This window comes from Chiloscyllium plagiosum, chromosome 21 (genome assembly GCF_004010195.1).
Source record: "Chiloscyllium plagiosum isolate BGI_BamShark_2017 chromosome 21, ASM401019v2, whole genome shotgun sequence".
NCBI lineage: Eukaryota > Metazoa > Chordata > Chondrichthyes > Orectolobiformes > Hemiscylliidae > Chiloscyllium > Chiloscyllium plagiosum.
This window is the reverse complement of record NC_057730.1, coordinates 57491981-57510544: the sequence shown is the minus strand read 5'-3', so window position 1 is coordinate 57510544 and position 18564 is coordinate 57491981. Positions and strand designations below refer to the sequence as shown.

At 42.9% G+C, this 18564-nt stretch overlaps 1 protein-coding gene across 1 annotated transcript in view; it reads left to right on the top strand.

The window, feature by feature from the left end:
• Positions 1–18564, top strand: part of syt17 (synaptotagmin XVII) — a 95980-nt gene that overhangs the window by 14170 nt on the left and 63246 nt on the right. Inside the window, exon 3 of the mRNA XM_043711004.1 lies at positions 6729–6874. Within this exon, the coding sequence (XP_043566939.1) occupies positions 6729–6874 (146 nt within the window). The remainder of the gene's footprint in view (positions 1–6728; positions 6875–18564) is intronic.

Below are 18564 nucleotides of genomic sequence, written 5' to 3'. Positions count from 1 at the left end.
GTTTGTTTGTGTGTGTGTGAGAGTTTGTGTGTGTGTGTGTTTGTCTGTGTGAGAGTGTGAGTGACCAGGCCCTATTGGGAGAGCGCTGTGACTGCAATAGGGTTAGTGAGCAGCAGCTGCTAGCACCTTATCACCATCAAACATTGTTATAGCGAAGCTCCACACAACAACCAGTCACAGATACATTACTAACCAACTGAAACCAGTGAAGGTTTTACATCAGTACTATACGCAGATGGAGACTTGAACGTTTTACTACAATCTAGGAGATTTGAACAGGCCAAACTACAAAGTTGATGCTCCACAATTTTAATTTTCTGTCAGAAAAGAGGGACAACCTTTTCACACGAGGATGGTGCATATATGGAATAAACTGTCAGAGGAACTGGTAGAGGCAAGAATAATTACACCATTAAAAAGAAATTTGGCTAGGTACATGGATAGGAAACGTTTAGCAGGATATGGGCAAAATGCAGGACTAATTCAGCTTGGGAAACCTGGTCAGCATGGATGAATTGGATCGAATGGCCTGTTTCCAAGCTGTATGACTATATCCCAAGGTAGTTCATGAGTAGGAAGGGGATGGGCTGGGAATTATCAAAGGTGACACTAAACATTGAAACTTTATAGTACAGAGGGAGGTCATTGTGTCAGTGCTGGTCAGAACAAAGCCAGCCAGTCTAAACCCCTGTCCCAGATCTTGGTTAACCACCTTACCAGCTGCAGCACCTCACCCAAAGGACTTTCTAAACAGTCAGTGTTTCTACCTCCCCTGGCATTTCAGGCAAGGAGCCAAGGTCATGTTCAAAAAGGTGAATTTTTGTGGAGGGTTTTGAGGTGGGGTGGGGGCGGGAGGAAAGTGGGAAAAGTATGATGAGCATCATAGACAGACTCCCCTCAGTGAAAAAGCTACTGCTGAAAGCTATGAAGATGATGATAAACCTGGAAGAAGAGAGATACAGTAAACTGCAATTGGGTTGCAGCCTAAGAATAGGTCATTTAGCCCCTCAAGCTTGTTACACCATTCAATGGGATCATGGCTGATCTGTGGCCAAATGCTGCATACCTGTACCTGCCTTTGAACTATATACTTTAATATATCTACTTACCAAAAAGTTATCCATCACCGATTTAAAATTAACAACTGATCTCGCATCAACTGCTACTTGTGTCAAACTGCATCCTAACATCTCTCCTGAACAGTCTTGCCCTAATCCTTAGACTGTGCCCGCTAGTTCTAGAATACCCAACCAGTGGAAATAGTTTATCTTTATCTACCCTGTCTTTTCATGTTAATATCTTGCAGACTTTGATCAGATCACCCTTTAACCTTCTAAATTCTAGTGAAAACAGACTTAATTTGTATAATCTGATTTTGTAACTTCACTTACTTCACCTAACAAAGGGATACAGTCCGAAAGCTTGTGATTTCAAATAAACCTGGTGTCATGTGACTTTGGACCCTGAAGTCCAACATTGGATAAAGGTCTGTGTGGGATTTATGTGAGAAGATGGAATCTGAGATTGTACAGTATGTGTGAGATGGTGAATTTGTGTATTATGTGTCTATCTCGGATATTTAGAGGTTATTATGTCCTGTTGTGAAAAGATACATGTATTTTAAAGTACTATTTCAGTCCTGGCTCTGCTACAACATGTTAAAACACATGTATTTAACAGCTGTCTTTAACTGTATAACAGAGCTTGTTTAATTTGTGTAATTAGTCTTTGAAACATAATTTCTTTCTAAATTCACTTTCTTATTTGTAGGAAATGCTATTTTGGGAGCAGGCTGACAATTATGTAACATGCCCAGCTATTTCCTGCAATGTGGAAAGAAATTCCCCTTTATTATCTAAGATTTTCTGAAAAAATCAGGAAGAGTGGAGCTATAAATTGAGATGGTTCAGTAACTGTTACTGGCTGAAATGAATTTGGCAAATCAGCACCAAGATCAAATTTTCACTCCAATTCAGTCTAAAGTCATGTTAGCACACAATGATATTTGAGGTGTATTACTCCCACATAGCACAGGTGCCTTATACACCGGGATGCCAGTTGTAATTCAGACTGTACTTTTGCATGGACTTTGCTCGAATATAACTACTGTATGTCTATGCCAGTAATCCTTGCAGAATGCAATGGTTAATTTTCTCAAACTATCCTCAGTTCAAACTAAAATACTTATAGTGATCCACTGGTTCTTACAAATAAGTAATATCAACATTAACTTTGAATAACACTGTACTCCTCAACTTATCCAAGACACTATATTCAATGCTCTCTGTCTGATTGGATGTGTGTTTTCTGAGACTCCACAAATGTACTTTTTATAATGAAGATCACTTTGGGTCCAAGTTTGGAACCAATTTCTATGATTGGCACCTAATGGAAAGTGATCACATTTGGTTTGAAGTTATTTTGGATGCATTGTTTCACTTAGATCGAAGAGGAACCTGAGCAGTGAGTATAGATGGGAAAAGAACAGGCCAGTGATAGATCATGGCAGACTCTAGAAGTGACAGTATGGGTGTTAGACGTGAAGCCGTTGCAGGAAGTACAGTGACCAAGATTGAAAATGGAAAATTGGAATAAACCTTGGGGACCCATTCTGAACAGGAGGAGGAGGATGACAGAACAATAACAAGGCTTGTAGAGAGGTCAAAAGAATGAGAAGGGTTAATGCCCATTCTCACACTTACAGAGGATGGCATTTGTGAAGTTGATTAGGGCTGCTAAGTACTGGTCCAGGGTAGAAACATAATCGGACAGGTTCACACATGGAGTCAAGGGATATGATGAAATGGCCGAGGCATTGAACAGGTAATTTGTTGCCAGTCTTCACAGTGGAGGACACTAATAACATGCCAGTAATTAACAAAGAGATGAAAGTAGATGAGGACCTGGAAACAATGATCATCATGGAAGAGGTAGTGTTGGGCAAGCTAATGGAGCTAAGAATAGACAAGTTTCCTGGCCCTGAAGAAAGTGCATCCCAGGGTACTGAAAGAGACAGCAGGAGAAGTAGCAAATGCACTTGTGGTAATTTTTCAAACTTTGCTGAACTCTGGGGCAGTTTCAGCAGATTGGAAAACAGCAAATGTGATGGCGTTGTTTCAAAAGGGCAGTAGACAAAAGATGGGGAATCATAGACCCGTTAGCTTAATTTCTGTAGTGGGGAAGATGCTTGAGTCTATCATCAAGGAAGGAATAGCAAGGCATCTCGATAGAAACTGTCCCATTGGGCAGACGCAGCATGGGTTCATGAAGGGCAGGTCATGCTTAACAAATCTTTCAGAATTCTATGAAGACATTACAAACACGGTGGATAACGAGGACCCAGTGGATGTGGTGTACCTGGATTTCCAAAAGGCCTTTGACAAGGTGCCACACAAAAGGCTGTTGCATAATATCAAGATGCAAGGTATTAAGGGTAAAGTTTTAGAGTGGATAGAGGATTGGTTGACTAACAGGAAGCAAAGAGTGAGGATAAGTCTGGTTGGCAATCAGTGACCACTGGTGTGCCTCAGGGATTTGTGTTGGGACCACAATTATTCACAATTTACATAGATGATTTGGAGTTCGGGATGACTTGTAGTGTATCAAAGTTTGAAGATGTCACTAAGATGAGTTGCAGAGCAAAGTGTGCAGAGGACTGTGAAACTTTGCTGAGGAACATAGTTACTTTAAGTGAGTGGGCAAAGGTCTGACAGATGGAATACAATGTTATTAAATGTGAAGTCGTCCATTTTGTTAGGAAGAACAGTGAAAAGGAGTATTACTTGAACGGTAAAAAGTTTCAGCATGCTACTGTGCAGAGGGACCTGGGTGTCCTTGTGCATGAATCACAGAAGGTTGGTCTGCAGGTACAACAGGTAATTAGGAAGGCAAATGGAATTTGTCCTTAATTGTAAAAGGGATTGAGTTTAAAAGCGTGGATGGTCATGTTACAGCTGTATAGGATGCTGGTGAGGCCACACCTGGAGTACTGCATGTAGTTTTGGTCTTCTTACTTGAGAAAGAATGTACTGGCATCAGAGGGGGTGCAGAGGAGGTTCACTAGGTTGATTCTGGAGTTGAGAAGTTTGGCTTATAAGAACAGACTGAGTAGACTGGGATTATATTCATTGGAATTTATAAAAATGATGGGGGATGTTGTGGTTCTGTTCGCCAAGCTGGGAATTTGTGTTGCAGATGTTTCGTCCCCTGTCTAGGTGACATCCTCAGTGCTTGGGAGCCTCCTGTGAAGCCCTTCTGTGATGTTTCCTTCGGCATTTATAGTGGTTTGTCTCTGCTGCTTCCGATTGTCAGTTCCAGGTGTCCGCTGCAGTGGCCGGTATATTGGGTCCAGGTCGATGTGTTTGTTGATAGAATCTGTGGATATGTGCCATGCCTCTAGGAATTCCCTGGCTGTTCTCTGTTTGGCTTGTCCTATAATAGTAATGTTGTCCCAGTCAAACTCATGTTGCTTGTCATGTGTGTGTGTGGCTACTAAGGATAGCTGGTCGTGTCGTTTCGTGGCTAGTTGGTGTTCATGGATACGGATCGTTGGCTGTCTTCCTGTTTGTCCTATGTAGTGTTTTGTTCTTTCCCTTAGGCATCTGTTGATGAAATTGCGAGGGTATCCGTTTTTGGCGAATACATTGTAGAGGTGTTCTTCTTTCTATTTTTGTAGTTCTGGTGTGCTGCAGTGTGTTGTGGCCCGTTTGAACAGTGTCTTATGGGGGATCTTATAGAAACATATAAAATTATGAAGGGAATAGATAAGGTAGAAGTAGAGAGGATGCTTCCACTGGTGGGTGAAACTAGGACAAGAGGGCATGGCCTCAAAATTAGGGAGAAGCAGATATAGGACCGAATTGAGAAGGAGCTTCTTCACCCAGAAGGTTGTGAATCTGTGGAATTTCCAGCACAGTGAAGCAGTCGATGGTCCTTCAGCAAATGTTTTTAAGGCTAAGATAGATCTTTTTTTAACCATAAAGGAATTAAGGATTACGGTGAGAGGGTGGGTAAGGGGAACTGAGGCCACAAAAAGATCAGCCATGATCTTCTTGAATGGCAGAGCAGGCTCGAAGGGCCAGATGGCTTACTCCTGCTCCTGGTTCTTATGTTCTGTGAAAGTCCTGAGAAAGATGGGATCAAATTTGGGAGATAACATGTTGGAGAAGACAAGAAGGATGGATGGAGACTGATTTGTAAGGACAGGGCCAAAGTAGGAGTTTTTTGAGGAGAATAATATCAAGAGATTCAAAAGAGAGGACAAAGGGAACCCATTGTCACTATTAGATACCACAGGGAAGGAGAACAGAGGAGGAGTTGGGTGGTCAAGCATTTGGTGAAAATAGAGTTGAAAGAGCCAAGGTGGAGGGGTTCAAAATATTAGAAGGGTGTGAGGGGAAATGGCCGAAGCTAGAAACAGACGCAATTTCTCATTTAGGCAGCACCCTGCAACATTATACCATCATACATTGTGAAATTCCTATATGCTGGGCCTATGTTGTAATGTAAATAAAGACTTAGTTATGGAGAAAACTTTTAGTACTAATTCTGCCTTAATTAGTTATTTTTATGCATTCATGGGACATGGGCATCACTGGCTGGGCCAGCATTTGTTTCCCGTCCCTAGTTGCCCTTAAGAAGAGGTGGTGAGCTGCTTTCTTGAACTGCTGCAGTCCACCTGCTGTGGGTTGACCCTCAATATCCTGAGGAAGGGAATTCTTGGATTTTGACCCAGCGACAGAGAAGAAACGGTGATATCTTTCCAGGTCAGGATGTTGAATGGCTTGGAGAGGAACTTGATGTGCTTGATGTTCCCATATACCTGCTGCCTTTGTCCTTCTAGATGGAAGGTGGATTTGGAAGGTGCTTTCTAAGGATTTTGGTGAATTTCTATAGTCTTTCTTGTCAATAGTGTGTATTGCTGCTCCTGAGTGTTGGTGGTGGAGGGATGTTTGTTGATGAACCAATCACAATGCTGCTTTGTCCTGGATGGTGAAAAGCTTCTTGAGTGTTGTTGGAGCTGCCCCGATCCAGACAAGCGGAGAATACTGTCGAAAAGTGTGGTGATGGAAAAGCACAGCAGGTCAGGCAGCATCCGAGGAGCAGGAGAATCGACGTTTTGGGCTAAAGCCCTTCTTCAGGAATGTGGGTGGGTGTGGAGCAGTGGGGCAAGGGGGCTGAGAGACAAATAGGAGAGTGGGACTCTGGGGAAGGCGATATGTAGATGCAGTTGGGAGGTGATGGTGATAGTTCGAAGGGGAGGGTGGAGTGGATAGGTGGGCAGGTAGATAGACAGGTAGCATGAAATATTGCATCACACTCCTGACTTGTACCTTGTAGATGGTGGACAGGAGGTGGGAATCACTGCAGGATTCCTAGCTTCTGACCTGCTCTTGTTAGGCATTGTTGTTTAAGGAGATACATTGTTTGTGTGTATGACAGAAATAATAAACATGGTTCAATGAAGTAAGTTGAAGGCCACATTGCAAAACTATTAATTTCGAAATCTATTTGAATTCTTAGCTGTCATTATAGGAAAATGTTCCATTATATCAGAGTGAGTTCAGGAATAACACTGACAGACGCCACCAAATAAATTTTTAAAGGCAAAATAACTTGGCAGAGCCATATTGAGCAAGGTATTTTGCAGAGTTGTATAAACCATTAAGTAAACAGTGTGCCATGAACATACTTTAGAACATAAAAACCTTTTTTTTTAAATTAAACAGAATAAATGATCGTAACACTGACCAGGAAACAGATGCTGAGAATGCTAACAGCGATCCTCCACCAATTCCCCAAGGCATCTCTCCTGACAGAAAGAGTTCCTCAGATACATCACGGTCCAGCTACAGCTTTACAAGACGAATTTCAAGTAAGATTGAGATGCATTAAATGTATTTCTATTTATGTGTTGTATTCAACACAGGACCAAAGGGAGACCATTAATCTCATCAAGAACTTTTTTTCTATTCAATCAGATCATGACTAATTTGCATCTTAGCTCAATCAACTGTTAATGGAATTAAAACCTGTTAATGAAGCAGAAACCAAAACACGTAGCTGTTCTTTGCTGAGAGTTTATTTACTTGCTTAGAATTCCAGCTCTCACCCCACATCCAGTACCCCAGTTGTCCCCTACTTCTGTGTGCCCAAAGACAATTAATAGCCATCACCTGGTTCTCTTAACATTTAACAATGTAATTGACAAGACAGCAACGTGTAACTGCTTTGATTTTTTTTAATAAACCCCTACACTACCGTTTAACAGCAACAGTACTTAATTTTTCCGCAGCACCCATGTCGTGTGTGTGCAGATGTAGAACTCAGTGATGAACAGAAAGTGCAGAAATCTTTATTAATATTCTACCACCAGGAAGAAAAGAAACACCCGAGTGGCCAGTGACAAGCAGAGCCCTTCACATCAAAGGGCAATGCCTAAATGATCAAACAGTGAAGGGGAGAGCAGGGATTAAATCAAAATAGAATCCAAGGGGGAGATGTAACTGCTTTGATTATTTAATTCCTCTCCTTAATGAGAATCCTTTGCTGTCAGGTTTGAAATTTTCAATCGGTGCTCAGCTGCAGCAGGCTTTTTGTGGAGATGTTTCCAGATTTCCATTCTATTTTCAGAAGTCTCAGATACACATGACCCCTAGTTGGCATCGCTCCAATTTTCAGATTCTGCCCTCTTCTTGTAGACTCCTTAGCCAGAGGAAATAGCTTCTCTCTTTATCTGAGCCATTAAATGCTTTTATTGACAACAGTATTTCTTTAATTTTCTACACTCAAATAGAGTCTCAAATACATATGGAGTCTATGCAACCTGTTCTTGCAAATCTTTAAATACAATAACATGTTTGATTTGTCTAGTTGCCATTTTATTCTGAATTGGCCAGGCTGCAATAGAGCTGAAATGTAAGAACTAATGTTGATCTAGGAGTTATTGCAGATTATATTGTGCCTTTTACATTTCAATGACAACAGGCCTGCTTTCTCAAAGGGGGGGTAGAATTGTTCTTGATGTTCGATGTGTCTTGTCTTATGCAACATATATATTTAATAAAAATGTCTATATGTTGGTGTGATTGTATAGAAAATAATGAATGACTTGAAATGACTATATAGAATAAGGATGGTTAAGATTTTTATACAAAGAATAGGAAAGATTAGTTAGTAAATTGTAAAGAGGAGAAAGTGAGGACTGCAGATGCTGGAGATCAGAGCTGAAAATGTGTTGCTGGAAAAGCGCAGCAGGTCAGGCAGCATCCAGGGAACAGGAGAATCGACGTTTCGGGCATAAGCCCTTCTTTAGGAATGAGGAAAGTGTGTCCAGCAGGCTAAGATAAAAGGTAGGGAGGAGGGAATTGGGGGAGGGGCGTTGGAAATGCGATGGGTGGAAGGAGTCAAGGTGAGGGTGATAGGTCAGACTGGGGTGGGGGCGGAGAGGTCAGGAAGAAGATTGCAGGTTAGGAAGGCGGTGCTGAATTCGATGGATGGCGGCCTGTCTCCCCAATATAGAGGAGGCCACATCGGGTGCAGCGGATGCAATAGATGATGTGTGTGGTGGTACAGTGAATTTGTGGCGGATATGGAAGTATCCCTTGGGGCCTTGGAGGGAAGTAAGGGGGGAGGTGTGGGCACAAGTTTCGCATTTCTTGCGGTTGCAGGGGAAGGTGCCGGGAGTGGAGGTTGGGTTGGTGGGGTGTGTGGACCTGACGAGGGAGTCACGGAGGGAGTGGTCTTTTCGGAACGCTATAAACATTTAATATAAACTGACCGACTGCCACAGCTACCTAGGCTGCACCTCCTTCCACCCTGCCCCCTGTAAAAACGCCAGGTCATTCCTTGGATGCTGCCTGACCTGCTGCGCTTTTCCAGCAACACATTTTCAGTAGTAAATTGTAAACACTTGAGAATATTTGTGTACAGCAAATACATAACTCAGAGTAATCACCTGAAGTGGTTTGAAACAAGTGAATAAAATCTTCAAATAGTTTGTATGGCATCATGCCCTTTGAGACTTAAACTCATGCAGTTTATAGTTTACATTGATATCGAGGAATGAGCTGTCAGAGCTGACTTTGTGAGGTTTAGCTGTATGTTGAGACTGCTGGACATGGTGTTTATACATTGGAGTATGTTCTGCTTAATACTGACATGTTGCATTTTGTATCTTGCAATTTCAGAGGCGTATTTATATTAGTTATTTTTTGCTGGGATTATTTCTGTATTTCTATGTGGAACACCCTGTGTAATTAATTTCCTTTCATATTTTTGTCATTTCCAACTGCCTTTGCACTTTGCTGGTTAATCATTGCTAGACAGGCAGCAGGCTGGAAGAACACAGCAAGCCAGGCAGCATCATGAGCTGGAGAAGGCAACTTTTCGGGTGCAACCCTTCTTCCGGACTGGAATCGTTCAGGACAGGAATGGTTAATCATTGCTGCATCACAGTGTTTAGTTCTAAGATTGGAATTAGTGAATCCTTGTGAGGTTTTTTATTTATCCTGCGCAACATCGAGGTCCGAAAGGCCAGCAGTGACCAGTTCTGGAGGGGTTAACCCATGCATGTTCAAAGAGAGCCCAGACTGTGTATTCACTTCTCAATGTTCATTTACTTCTGCTTAGAGATCACATTGGGAGTGTCAGTGAAGACCTGACTTCACTGTAGGGACACTAATTGAGTCATGGCGTCATTTGGCAGGACAGACTCAATGGACTGAAGAGCCTATTCTGTACTATATGATTCTGTGATGCCCCTTGCCCTCACTTGGGGTCAAATAACATGTTTTCTCACTGTGAGCCATTTCAAGAGTGTTTTCTTCATTTCAGGGCCTCTGTTTTCATTTGCACCCCCCCCCCCCCATAAAGTGATGCAGTCATGAAGTAACAGCACCTCCTGTAATTGTGTTGCATGTTTTTTAAAGTGTTCACCTTTACTAAGATAAAACAGTACAAATAGCAATGATGGTTTACAGATATGAAACGTTTTAACTTGAAACCTATAAGAGAGATGTTTTAGTCAGTTTGTGAGAAATGAATCTCCGATACTCTTTTTGCAAACTGGTATAATAGAGGAAAGACTCAGATGATGCGGATAATTAAAATTTAATAGCTAATGAACTAGGCATGCGATTCAATTAAAAAATGGACAGCTCATCTGGTTGACACTCTGGCCTGGACCTGACCATCTCCTGTATCCTCCTCTGACATTGGCCACTGCTCTAGCTTCCAGAATCTCAGCTGTTTATTAGTTTTGGGAGGTCCAGGGACTGGCCAGAATAACCCCTCCTCCCCGCTCCTCTCACTCACCTTCTGCTTCTTGAGCATTAAGATTGGAGAGGAGTATGCCTCACCAGTAGTAGTTTGGCGCACTGACCTCTACACAGCTGAGGCCTGGCACCAACTCATGGACACTTCCTCTTACTGCCTCCTCGACCACAACCCCACCTCTCATCACTAAACTATCATCTTTCAGACATCCACAACCTCATCACCTCAGGTGATCACCCATTTACAGCCTCCAATCTCATAGTTCCAGAACACCGTACTGCCCAGTTCTACCACTTATCCAAAATTCATAAACCTGACTGCCCCAGTCGACCCATTCTCTCTGCCTACTCCTGCCCCACCAAACTTATCTCCATATACCTTGACACTGTCCTGTCCCCCTTGGTCCAGGAGCTCCCCACATACATTCAGGATACCACCCACACCCTCCACTCCTCCGTGACTTTCCCTTCCCCGGCCCCCAGCTTCTTATCTTCACCATGGACATCCAGTCCCTGTACACATCCATCTGCCATGGTGAAGACCTTGAAGCCCTCCGTTTCTTCCTGTTTCTTCCTCTCCTGCCGACCCAACCAGTACCCCTCCACCGATACACTCGTTTGATTGGCGAAACCTGTCCTCACCCTCAACAGCTGCTCTTTCGAATCCTCCCACTTCCTTCAGACCAAAGGGGTAGCCATGGGCACCTGCATGGGCCCCAGCTATGCCTGCCTCTTTGTTGGATATGTGGAACAGTCTATCTTCCGCAGTTACACTGGTGCCTACCCCTCCTTTTCCTCTGCTACACTGATGACTGGATCACACCGCCTCATGCTCCCACGAGGAGTTTGAGCAGTTCATCAACTTCACAAACACCTTCCACCCTGACCTCAAGTTCACCTGGACCATCTCAGACACCTCCCTCCCCTTCCTGGACCTCTCCGTGAGCATCTCTAGCGACTGACTCAACATGGACATCTACTTCAAGCCCACTGACTCCCACAGTTACCTGGACTGCATCTCTTCCCACACTGCCTCCTGTAAAAACACTATCCCTTACTCACAATTCCTCCCCTGTATCTGCTCCCAGGAGGAGCAATTCCACTCCTGAACATCCTAGATGGCCTCCTATTTCAAGGACCGCAATTTTCCCTTCCACATGATCAACAATGTCCTCTAGTGCATCTTCTCCACTTCCCACACCTCTGCCCTTGAACCCCATCCCTCCAACTTCAACAAGGCTGCTCCTCAATTTCCATCCCACTATTCTCCAGATACAGCGCATTATCCTCCGCTATTTCTGCCACCAACAATCAGACCATGCCACCAGAGATATATTTCCCTCCCCAGCCCTATCAGAGACCATTCCCTCCGCGACTCCCTCGTTAGGTCCATGCTGCTCCACCAACCCACCCTCCAGTTCTGGCACCTTCCCTTGCCACTGCAAGAGGTGCAAAACCTGCACCCACACCTCCCCCCCCACCTTCGTACAAGGTCCCACAAGACCCTTCTACATCCCACAGAGATTTTCCTGCACATCCAAACACTTCATCTACTCAAAGTTTGTGTTGTGGTTCTGTTCGCCGAGCTGGAAGTTTTTGTTGCAAACGTTCATTAAGGTGAAGAGTGAAAAAGTTGAATCCAAAACCAAGGTCCTGAATCGAAGGAAAGGATATGAGAAGTGAGTTGGCAATAAAGGTATGTCCTCCGTGAACGAGGACATACCACAACCAAAAGGACTAGCCACACTACCATCCATCAGGAGCATCTCGGAACTGACTGCCAGACTACTGCGACCCCTAGGACTCATAACGGCACACAAACCAACAGTCCACGCTCAGACAACAACACACCAGAACGAAGGACCCGATACCCAACATGAGCAAAACTAATGTAGTGTACAAAATACCATGCAAGGACTGCACAAAACACTATATAGGACAAACAGGAAGACAGCTAACAACCCGCATACATGAACATCAACTAGCCACGAAACAACACGACCAGCTATCCTTAGTAGCCACAAACGCAGACAACAAGCAACATGAATTCAACTGGGACAACACTACTATCATAGGGCAAGCCAGACAGAGAACAGCCAGGGAATTCCTAGAGGCATGGCATTCATCCACAAACTCCATCAACAAACACATCGACCTGGGCCCAATATACCAACCACTACAGGGGACAGCTGAAACTGACAGCCGGAAGCGGCAGGGACAGACCACTATAAACACCGGAGGAAACATCAAAGAAGCGCTTCGCAGGAGTCTCCCAAGCACTGATGATGTCACCTAGCCAGGGGACGAACGTTTGCAACAAAAACTTCCAGCTCAGCGAACAGAACCACAACAACTTCATCTACTGTGTCTGTTGCTCTCGATGTGGTCTCCTCTACACTGGAGCGACATGATGCCAATTCGTGAAACATTTCAGGGAACATTTCTGGGACACACGCACCCAACAACCCCACCGCCCTGTGGCTGACAACCTCAATGCCCACCTCCCACTCTGCCAAGGACATGCAAGTCCTGGGCCTCATCTACTGCCAAATCCAAGCCACCTGACGACTGGAGGAAGAACGCCTCATCTTCCGCCTTGGGACCCTCCAACCACATGGCATCTACGTCAACTTATCACCCTTCCCTCCGCCTCATCCCAGATCCAACCCTCCAACTCGGCCATGCCCTCTTGAACTGTCCTACCTATCCATCTTCCTTCCCATCTATCTGCTCCACCCTCCCCTCTGACCTTTTACCATCCTGCATCTACCTATTGCCTTTCCTGACCCCCACACTCCTATTTGTCTCTCAGCCCCCTTTCCCCATCACCCGCACTCCTGATGAAGGGCTTTTGCCCGAAATGTCAATTTTACTGCTCCTCGGATGCTGCCTGAACTACTGTGCTCTTCCAGCACCACTAATCCAGAATCTGGTTTCCAGCATCTGCAGTCATTGTTTTTACCTAGTTGATTTTAACCCTACTGCGAATCCTCTTGCAAGGATGCCTGTCTTGAAGAAGTTTTCCTCCTCTCTCTACAAGAATCTCAGGGAGTCCCTCTCCCACTGCAACTCCCAGGTCATTTCCTCAGCCCTGCACTCTCTAAATGTCTAGTGTATCCTCTATTAGTTAGAGGAACCAAAACTGCGTGCAGTACTCCAGGTGTAGTCTCATCAAAGTCCTGTATAATTGCAGTAAAACACCCCTATTCCTGAATTCAAACGCTTTTGCAATAAAGGCTAGTATACTATTTGTCTTCCTAATTGCTTCCTGCAGCTGCCTGACTACTTTCATTGACTGGTGTACAAGGATACCCAGATCCCTTTGCACATCCGTACTTACCAACATATCACAATTTAAATTATTCTTTGCCCTTTTATTTTTCATACCAATATGTAAAGCCTCACATTTTATCCACATCATACTGCAACTGCCATGTGTTTGCTCACTTACTCAACTTGTCATGATCACCCTGAAGTGTCCTTCTGTACTCATTGCAGTTTCAGAAACCCACCTCATTTTGTGTTGTCAGGGAACTTGGAAATGTTGCAGTTGGTGCCCTCATTCAAATCGTTAGCATATATTGTGACTAGCCGGCATGCAAGTACTGATCCCTGCGGCACCCCACTAGTCACTTTCTGCCACTCAGAAAAAGACCCATTTATTCCCACTCTCAGTTTCCAGTCCATCGACCAATTCTCATTCCATGCCAATATATTCGCCCAATCGCATGTACTTTCATTTTGCCCACTAGCTTCTTACATAAGACCTACTCAAAAGCCTTGTTGAAATCCAAAAACAGCATATCCACAGGTTGTTCCTTATCTATTCCACAGTTAAGATCCTCAAGAATTCCAGTAGATTAGTTAAGTATGACTTCCCTTTGACAAACACACACTGATTTTGTCACATTCCATTCATGTTTTCAAAATATTCTGTTAATATGTTAATAGACTTTTGTAGTATACTGTAGCATTTTCCTCTTGTTGTTAGACCAACTGGTCTGTAATTCTGTGCTTTTTCTCTCCCTCCTTTTTTAAATAGCAGGGGTACATTTTCCACCCTCCAATCTGTAGGAATTGCTATAGAGTCCAGAGAATTATGAAAGCTGACCATCAATGCATCTGATATTCCCAGGGCCACTGAGGCATTCGGATTATCAAGCCTTGGTGATTTGTTAACCATTAATCCCATTACGTTCTCTAGCACCATACTTTTCCTAATACCTGTACTGATTTCTTCACTTCTTCCCGCTTACTATCTAGACCCTTGGTTTCCTAACATTTTGGGACATTATTACTGTCCTCTTTTGTGAAGACAGGCCAGAATATGTGCTCAATTCTTCTACCATTTCTTTGTTTCACCTTATATAATTTCCCCTATTTCTGACTGTAAGGGATCTATCTTTTTCTTCATTAATCTTTGCATCATCACACATTAACAGAAATGTTTATAGTCAGATTTTATATTCCTTGCAAGTTTATTCTCATACTCTATTTTCCCTTCCTTATCAATCTTTGTATGCTTTAGCTGACTTCTAAAATGCTCCCACTCCTAAGGTTTTAAGGTACTTCTGACAATTCCAAATGTCGTCCCTCTGGATCTAATACTAACCCTAATTTCTTTTCTAAGCCATGGTTGAGCTACCCTACTTGTTTTATTTTTCTGCTGGATAGGAATGAATCATCATTGTAATACATGCACAATTTTCTTAAATACCAGCTATTCCCTGTCAAATGCCAACTCTTTACTAAGATTCCCAATCCTTTATTGCCAACTCACTTCTCATATCCTTTCCTTCGATTCAGGACCTTGATTTTGCATTCAACTTTTTCACTCTTCACCTTAATGAAAATTCTGTCATTTTATGATTACTTTTCCCCAACAGACTCCATACAACAAGATTGTTAATCATTTCTCATCATGTATACATGCCAGAAAATCTCCCTCTGCATTATTATTGCTGGTTTGGTTTGCCCAATCTATATGTAGGTTAAAGTTACACATGATTTCAGTTGCACTCTTACTTCATGCATTTTTTGAATGCCCTGCAGCTGATCAGTGACATCTCTGACTTGACACTAGGGAGGCAACATACCATCCTGGAGACTCTTTTGTAGCTGCAAAACCACCTGTATGCTGCCCTTACAGTTGAATCCACTACTATTACATACTTGCCATTCTTCTTCTTCCCCTCTTCAGCAGCAGAACTACCCCTGGTGCCATTAAGTTGGCTCCCACTGCATTCCCTGCACACCCATCTCCCCAAACGATATCCAGAACAAGGGACTGCTGCACTATAGTACCTTCCCCCACTCTGCCTGGTGGTCATCTATCCTCTTTCTGCTTGTTCAGTCTTTACCTGTGGAGTGACCAACTCACTGAACGTGCTGTCCATGACAAACTCAGCACGCTGGCTGGATGCTCAGTACTGCAGCTCCAGCTTGGAAATGTGGATCACCAGTAGCTGCAGCTTCCTGTGACCATGACATCGCACACAGCACAGGAGGAGCATCACACAGGTGTAAGCTCTGCTGCCATGGCTTCCCTTTATAGCAAGCTTGCTAGTCACTCCTTTTTAAAAAAAACAATTATTGCAGGGGACTTTTTGCACTTGAAACAGTCCCACTACAATCCAGTGTCCCAAACTTATTTTGTTTCAGCTAATAGACTGCAGTACTTTAATTACAGGAAAACATACTTGGCTAACCCTACTCCCAATGCTTTCTAGTTTAGAGTTATTGTAAGATGCACCTTACGGATACAATCTCATACTCGTGCACAATCTCACCATGGGCCAATGACAAGTGAGTCAAAGTCTCAGCCATTATTTCCAATAGCTGTGGACTACAACATAAAAGTTCTGATGAAGGGTCACTGGACTCAAAACATTAACTCTTTCTCTCACTTCTGATGCTGTCAGATATGCTGAGTTTCTCCAGCATTCTCTGTGTTTGTTTCAGATTTCCAGCCTCTGCAGGATTTTGGTTTATTTACATGGAAAGGTGGAGGCTACCACAACAACTCAGACTTCCTAAGTGAACCTTGGTGCATTGCCCCCATGTTGCATCAGCCTGCAGAGTCTCAACGCTGTCAGTGTCGAGTTCCTCAATTGGTAGAATTTCTTTGGTGTATATTGGCAAAATTATATAATCAGCAATAACTACTGCCACTTAGCTAAATCAATAAAGTATTGCCTTTCATCAAGTTTGGTTATGCCATATAATAGTTATAATAGCTACAGAATTTGCAGTATCAAATAATAAAAATACTCCTGGGAATTGTTTCTCCTGCTATGTCCTGGTTCCACATCTCCTGTAGCCTGGTCAAAAAGTAAGAATGTACACTAGCCTCTCTATGCTATTCCACTCCAGGAAGAAGGAATAAACAACAGTTAGATGTCTTTATCTCAGGATGGTTTAAACAGCAACACAATCTGTACTGTATTGCTGAACACCACTGGAGCTCATCCAGCTAATGCTGCTATGACTGGTTTACTACCTTCCTCACATGGGTGAGGAAATTTAACTTGAATGAGACATTTTCAAATTTACTCAAAGGACTGGTATGTGATTTTTAATGAAAGGTGTACTTTATTAAATGTGCACTTTATGTTATAGAAATAAGAATAAACTATAAAGTTAATTGCTGCAATGGCTGCTCTGGTAGCAAGTGTAATGTGTTTGAGTGCTGATCTCCCCAGTCCCTCCAGTGACATTTCTATGAGCAGTTGTTTGAGAATTGCTTTGAATGTACTAAGCTGAAGGAGTGATGAATCAGAATTGGATCAGGTTTCATCTAGTAATAGGTAGCATCTATTAATTTAGATAGTGATCGCAGAACCAACAGTGTGAAGATTGGAAATTCAACTTTTACGTTGATAAGATTGCTGCAAAAACATTTTGTTCCTAAACATGACACAAAATGAATCAAAATTGCATAAAGTAAGGCCTTTTGTCTATTGACCTTATTTAAGATGTTCCTGTATTTTGGCAGATTCAACATCCTACATAAGGAATTAATGTGTAAAATTAAAATGCATGGGATTGGGGGTAGTGTATAGAAATGGATAGAAAATTAGTTAGCAAACAGGAAGCAAAGAATGCTTCTTCTAAATGGCGGGCAGTGACTAGTGGGATATCACATGGACTCTAGTTATTCACAATATACGTTAATGATAAGGAACTAAATGTAATGCCTCAAAATTTGCAAATGACACAGCTGGATGTGAGGAGCTTGCAGAAATGTTGCTGTGTGACTTAGTCAGGCTGAGTAAGTGGGCAAATGCATGGCAGATGCTGTGTAATGTAGATAGATATGAGGTTATCCTCTTTGGTACCAAAAATAGGAAGGCAGATTATTATCAAAATGTTGATAAGTTGAGAAAGGGGAATGTGCAACAAGACCCAGGTGTCTGTGTGCACCACCTACTGAAAGTTAGGGCACAGACACAGAAGGCAGTCAAGAAGGGAGATTGTATGTTGGTCCTCATACCAAGAGGATTCAAGGACAGGAACAAAGATGTCTTGCTGCAGTTATACAGGGCATTAGTGAGTCCACACCTTGATATTACGTACAGTTTTTGTCTCCTTATCTGAGGAAGAATGTTCTTGCTGTAGAGGGAGTGTAGCGAAGGTTGACAAAATTGATTCCTGGATGGCAGGACTGAAGTATGAGGAGAGATTGAGTTGGTTAGAATTGTGTTCACTGGAGCTGAGAAGAATGAGGGAGGATCTCGTAGAAACCTATATAATTCTCGGACGAGACAGGTTAGATACAGGAAGGATGTTCTCAAAGCTGGGGAGTGCAGAACAAGGAGTCATAGATTATGGGTACAGGGTAAGTCTTTTCGGGCTGAGAAGAGGAGAATTTTCTTCACCAGGAGAGTGGTAGGTCTGTTGAATTCACTAGCACAGAAATGGTTGGGACCAAAAGATCATGTGTTTTCAGAAAGGAGGTAGATATAGTTCTTGTGGCTAAAGGGATCAAGATTTCCTCCTGATACGATCTTCTCCATTTCTATAATATAGCTCCCAAGATTGAACCTAACTTGTTAGAAACTATCCCTTGGTGAGTGGCTGTCAAAGGCAGCCAAGCTGTCCTGTATTAACAATTGAGCTGACTAAAGAGATTGAAACCAGAGAATGATGGCAAAATTCAGCAAGTCTGGCAGCATCTGTGGAGAGACAGAGAGAGAGAGACAGAGAGAGAGACAGTGTTTAGAGTCCAACATGACTTTTCTTTAGAAATGAAATCTCCCAGATTTGCACTTGTCCTTCTATATGATAATGG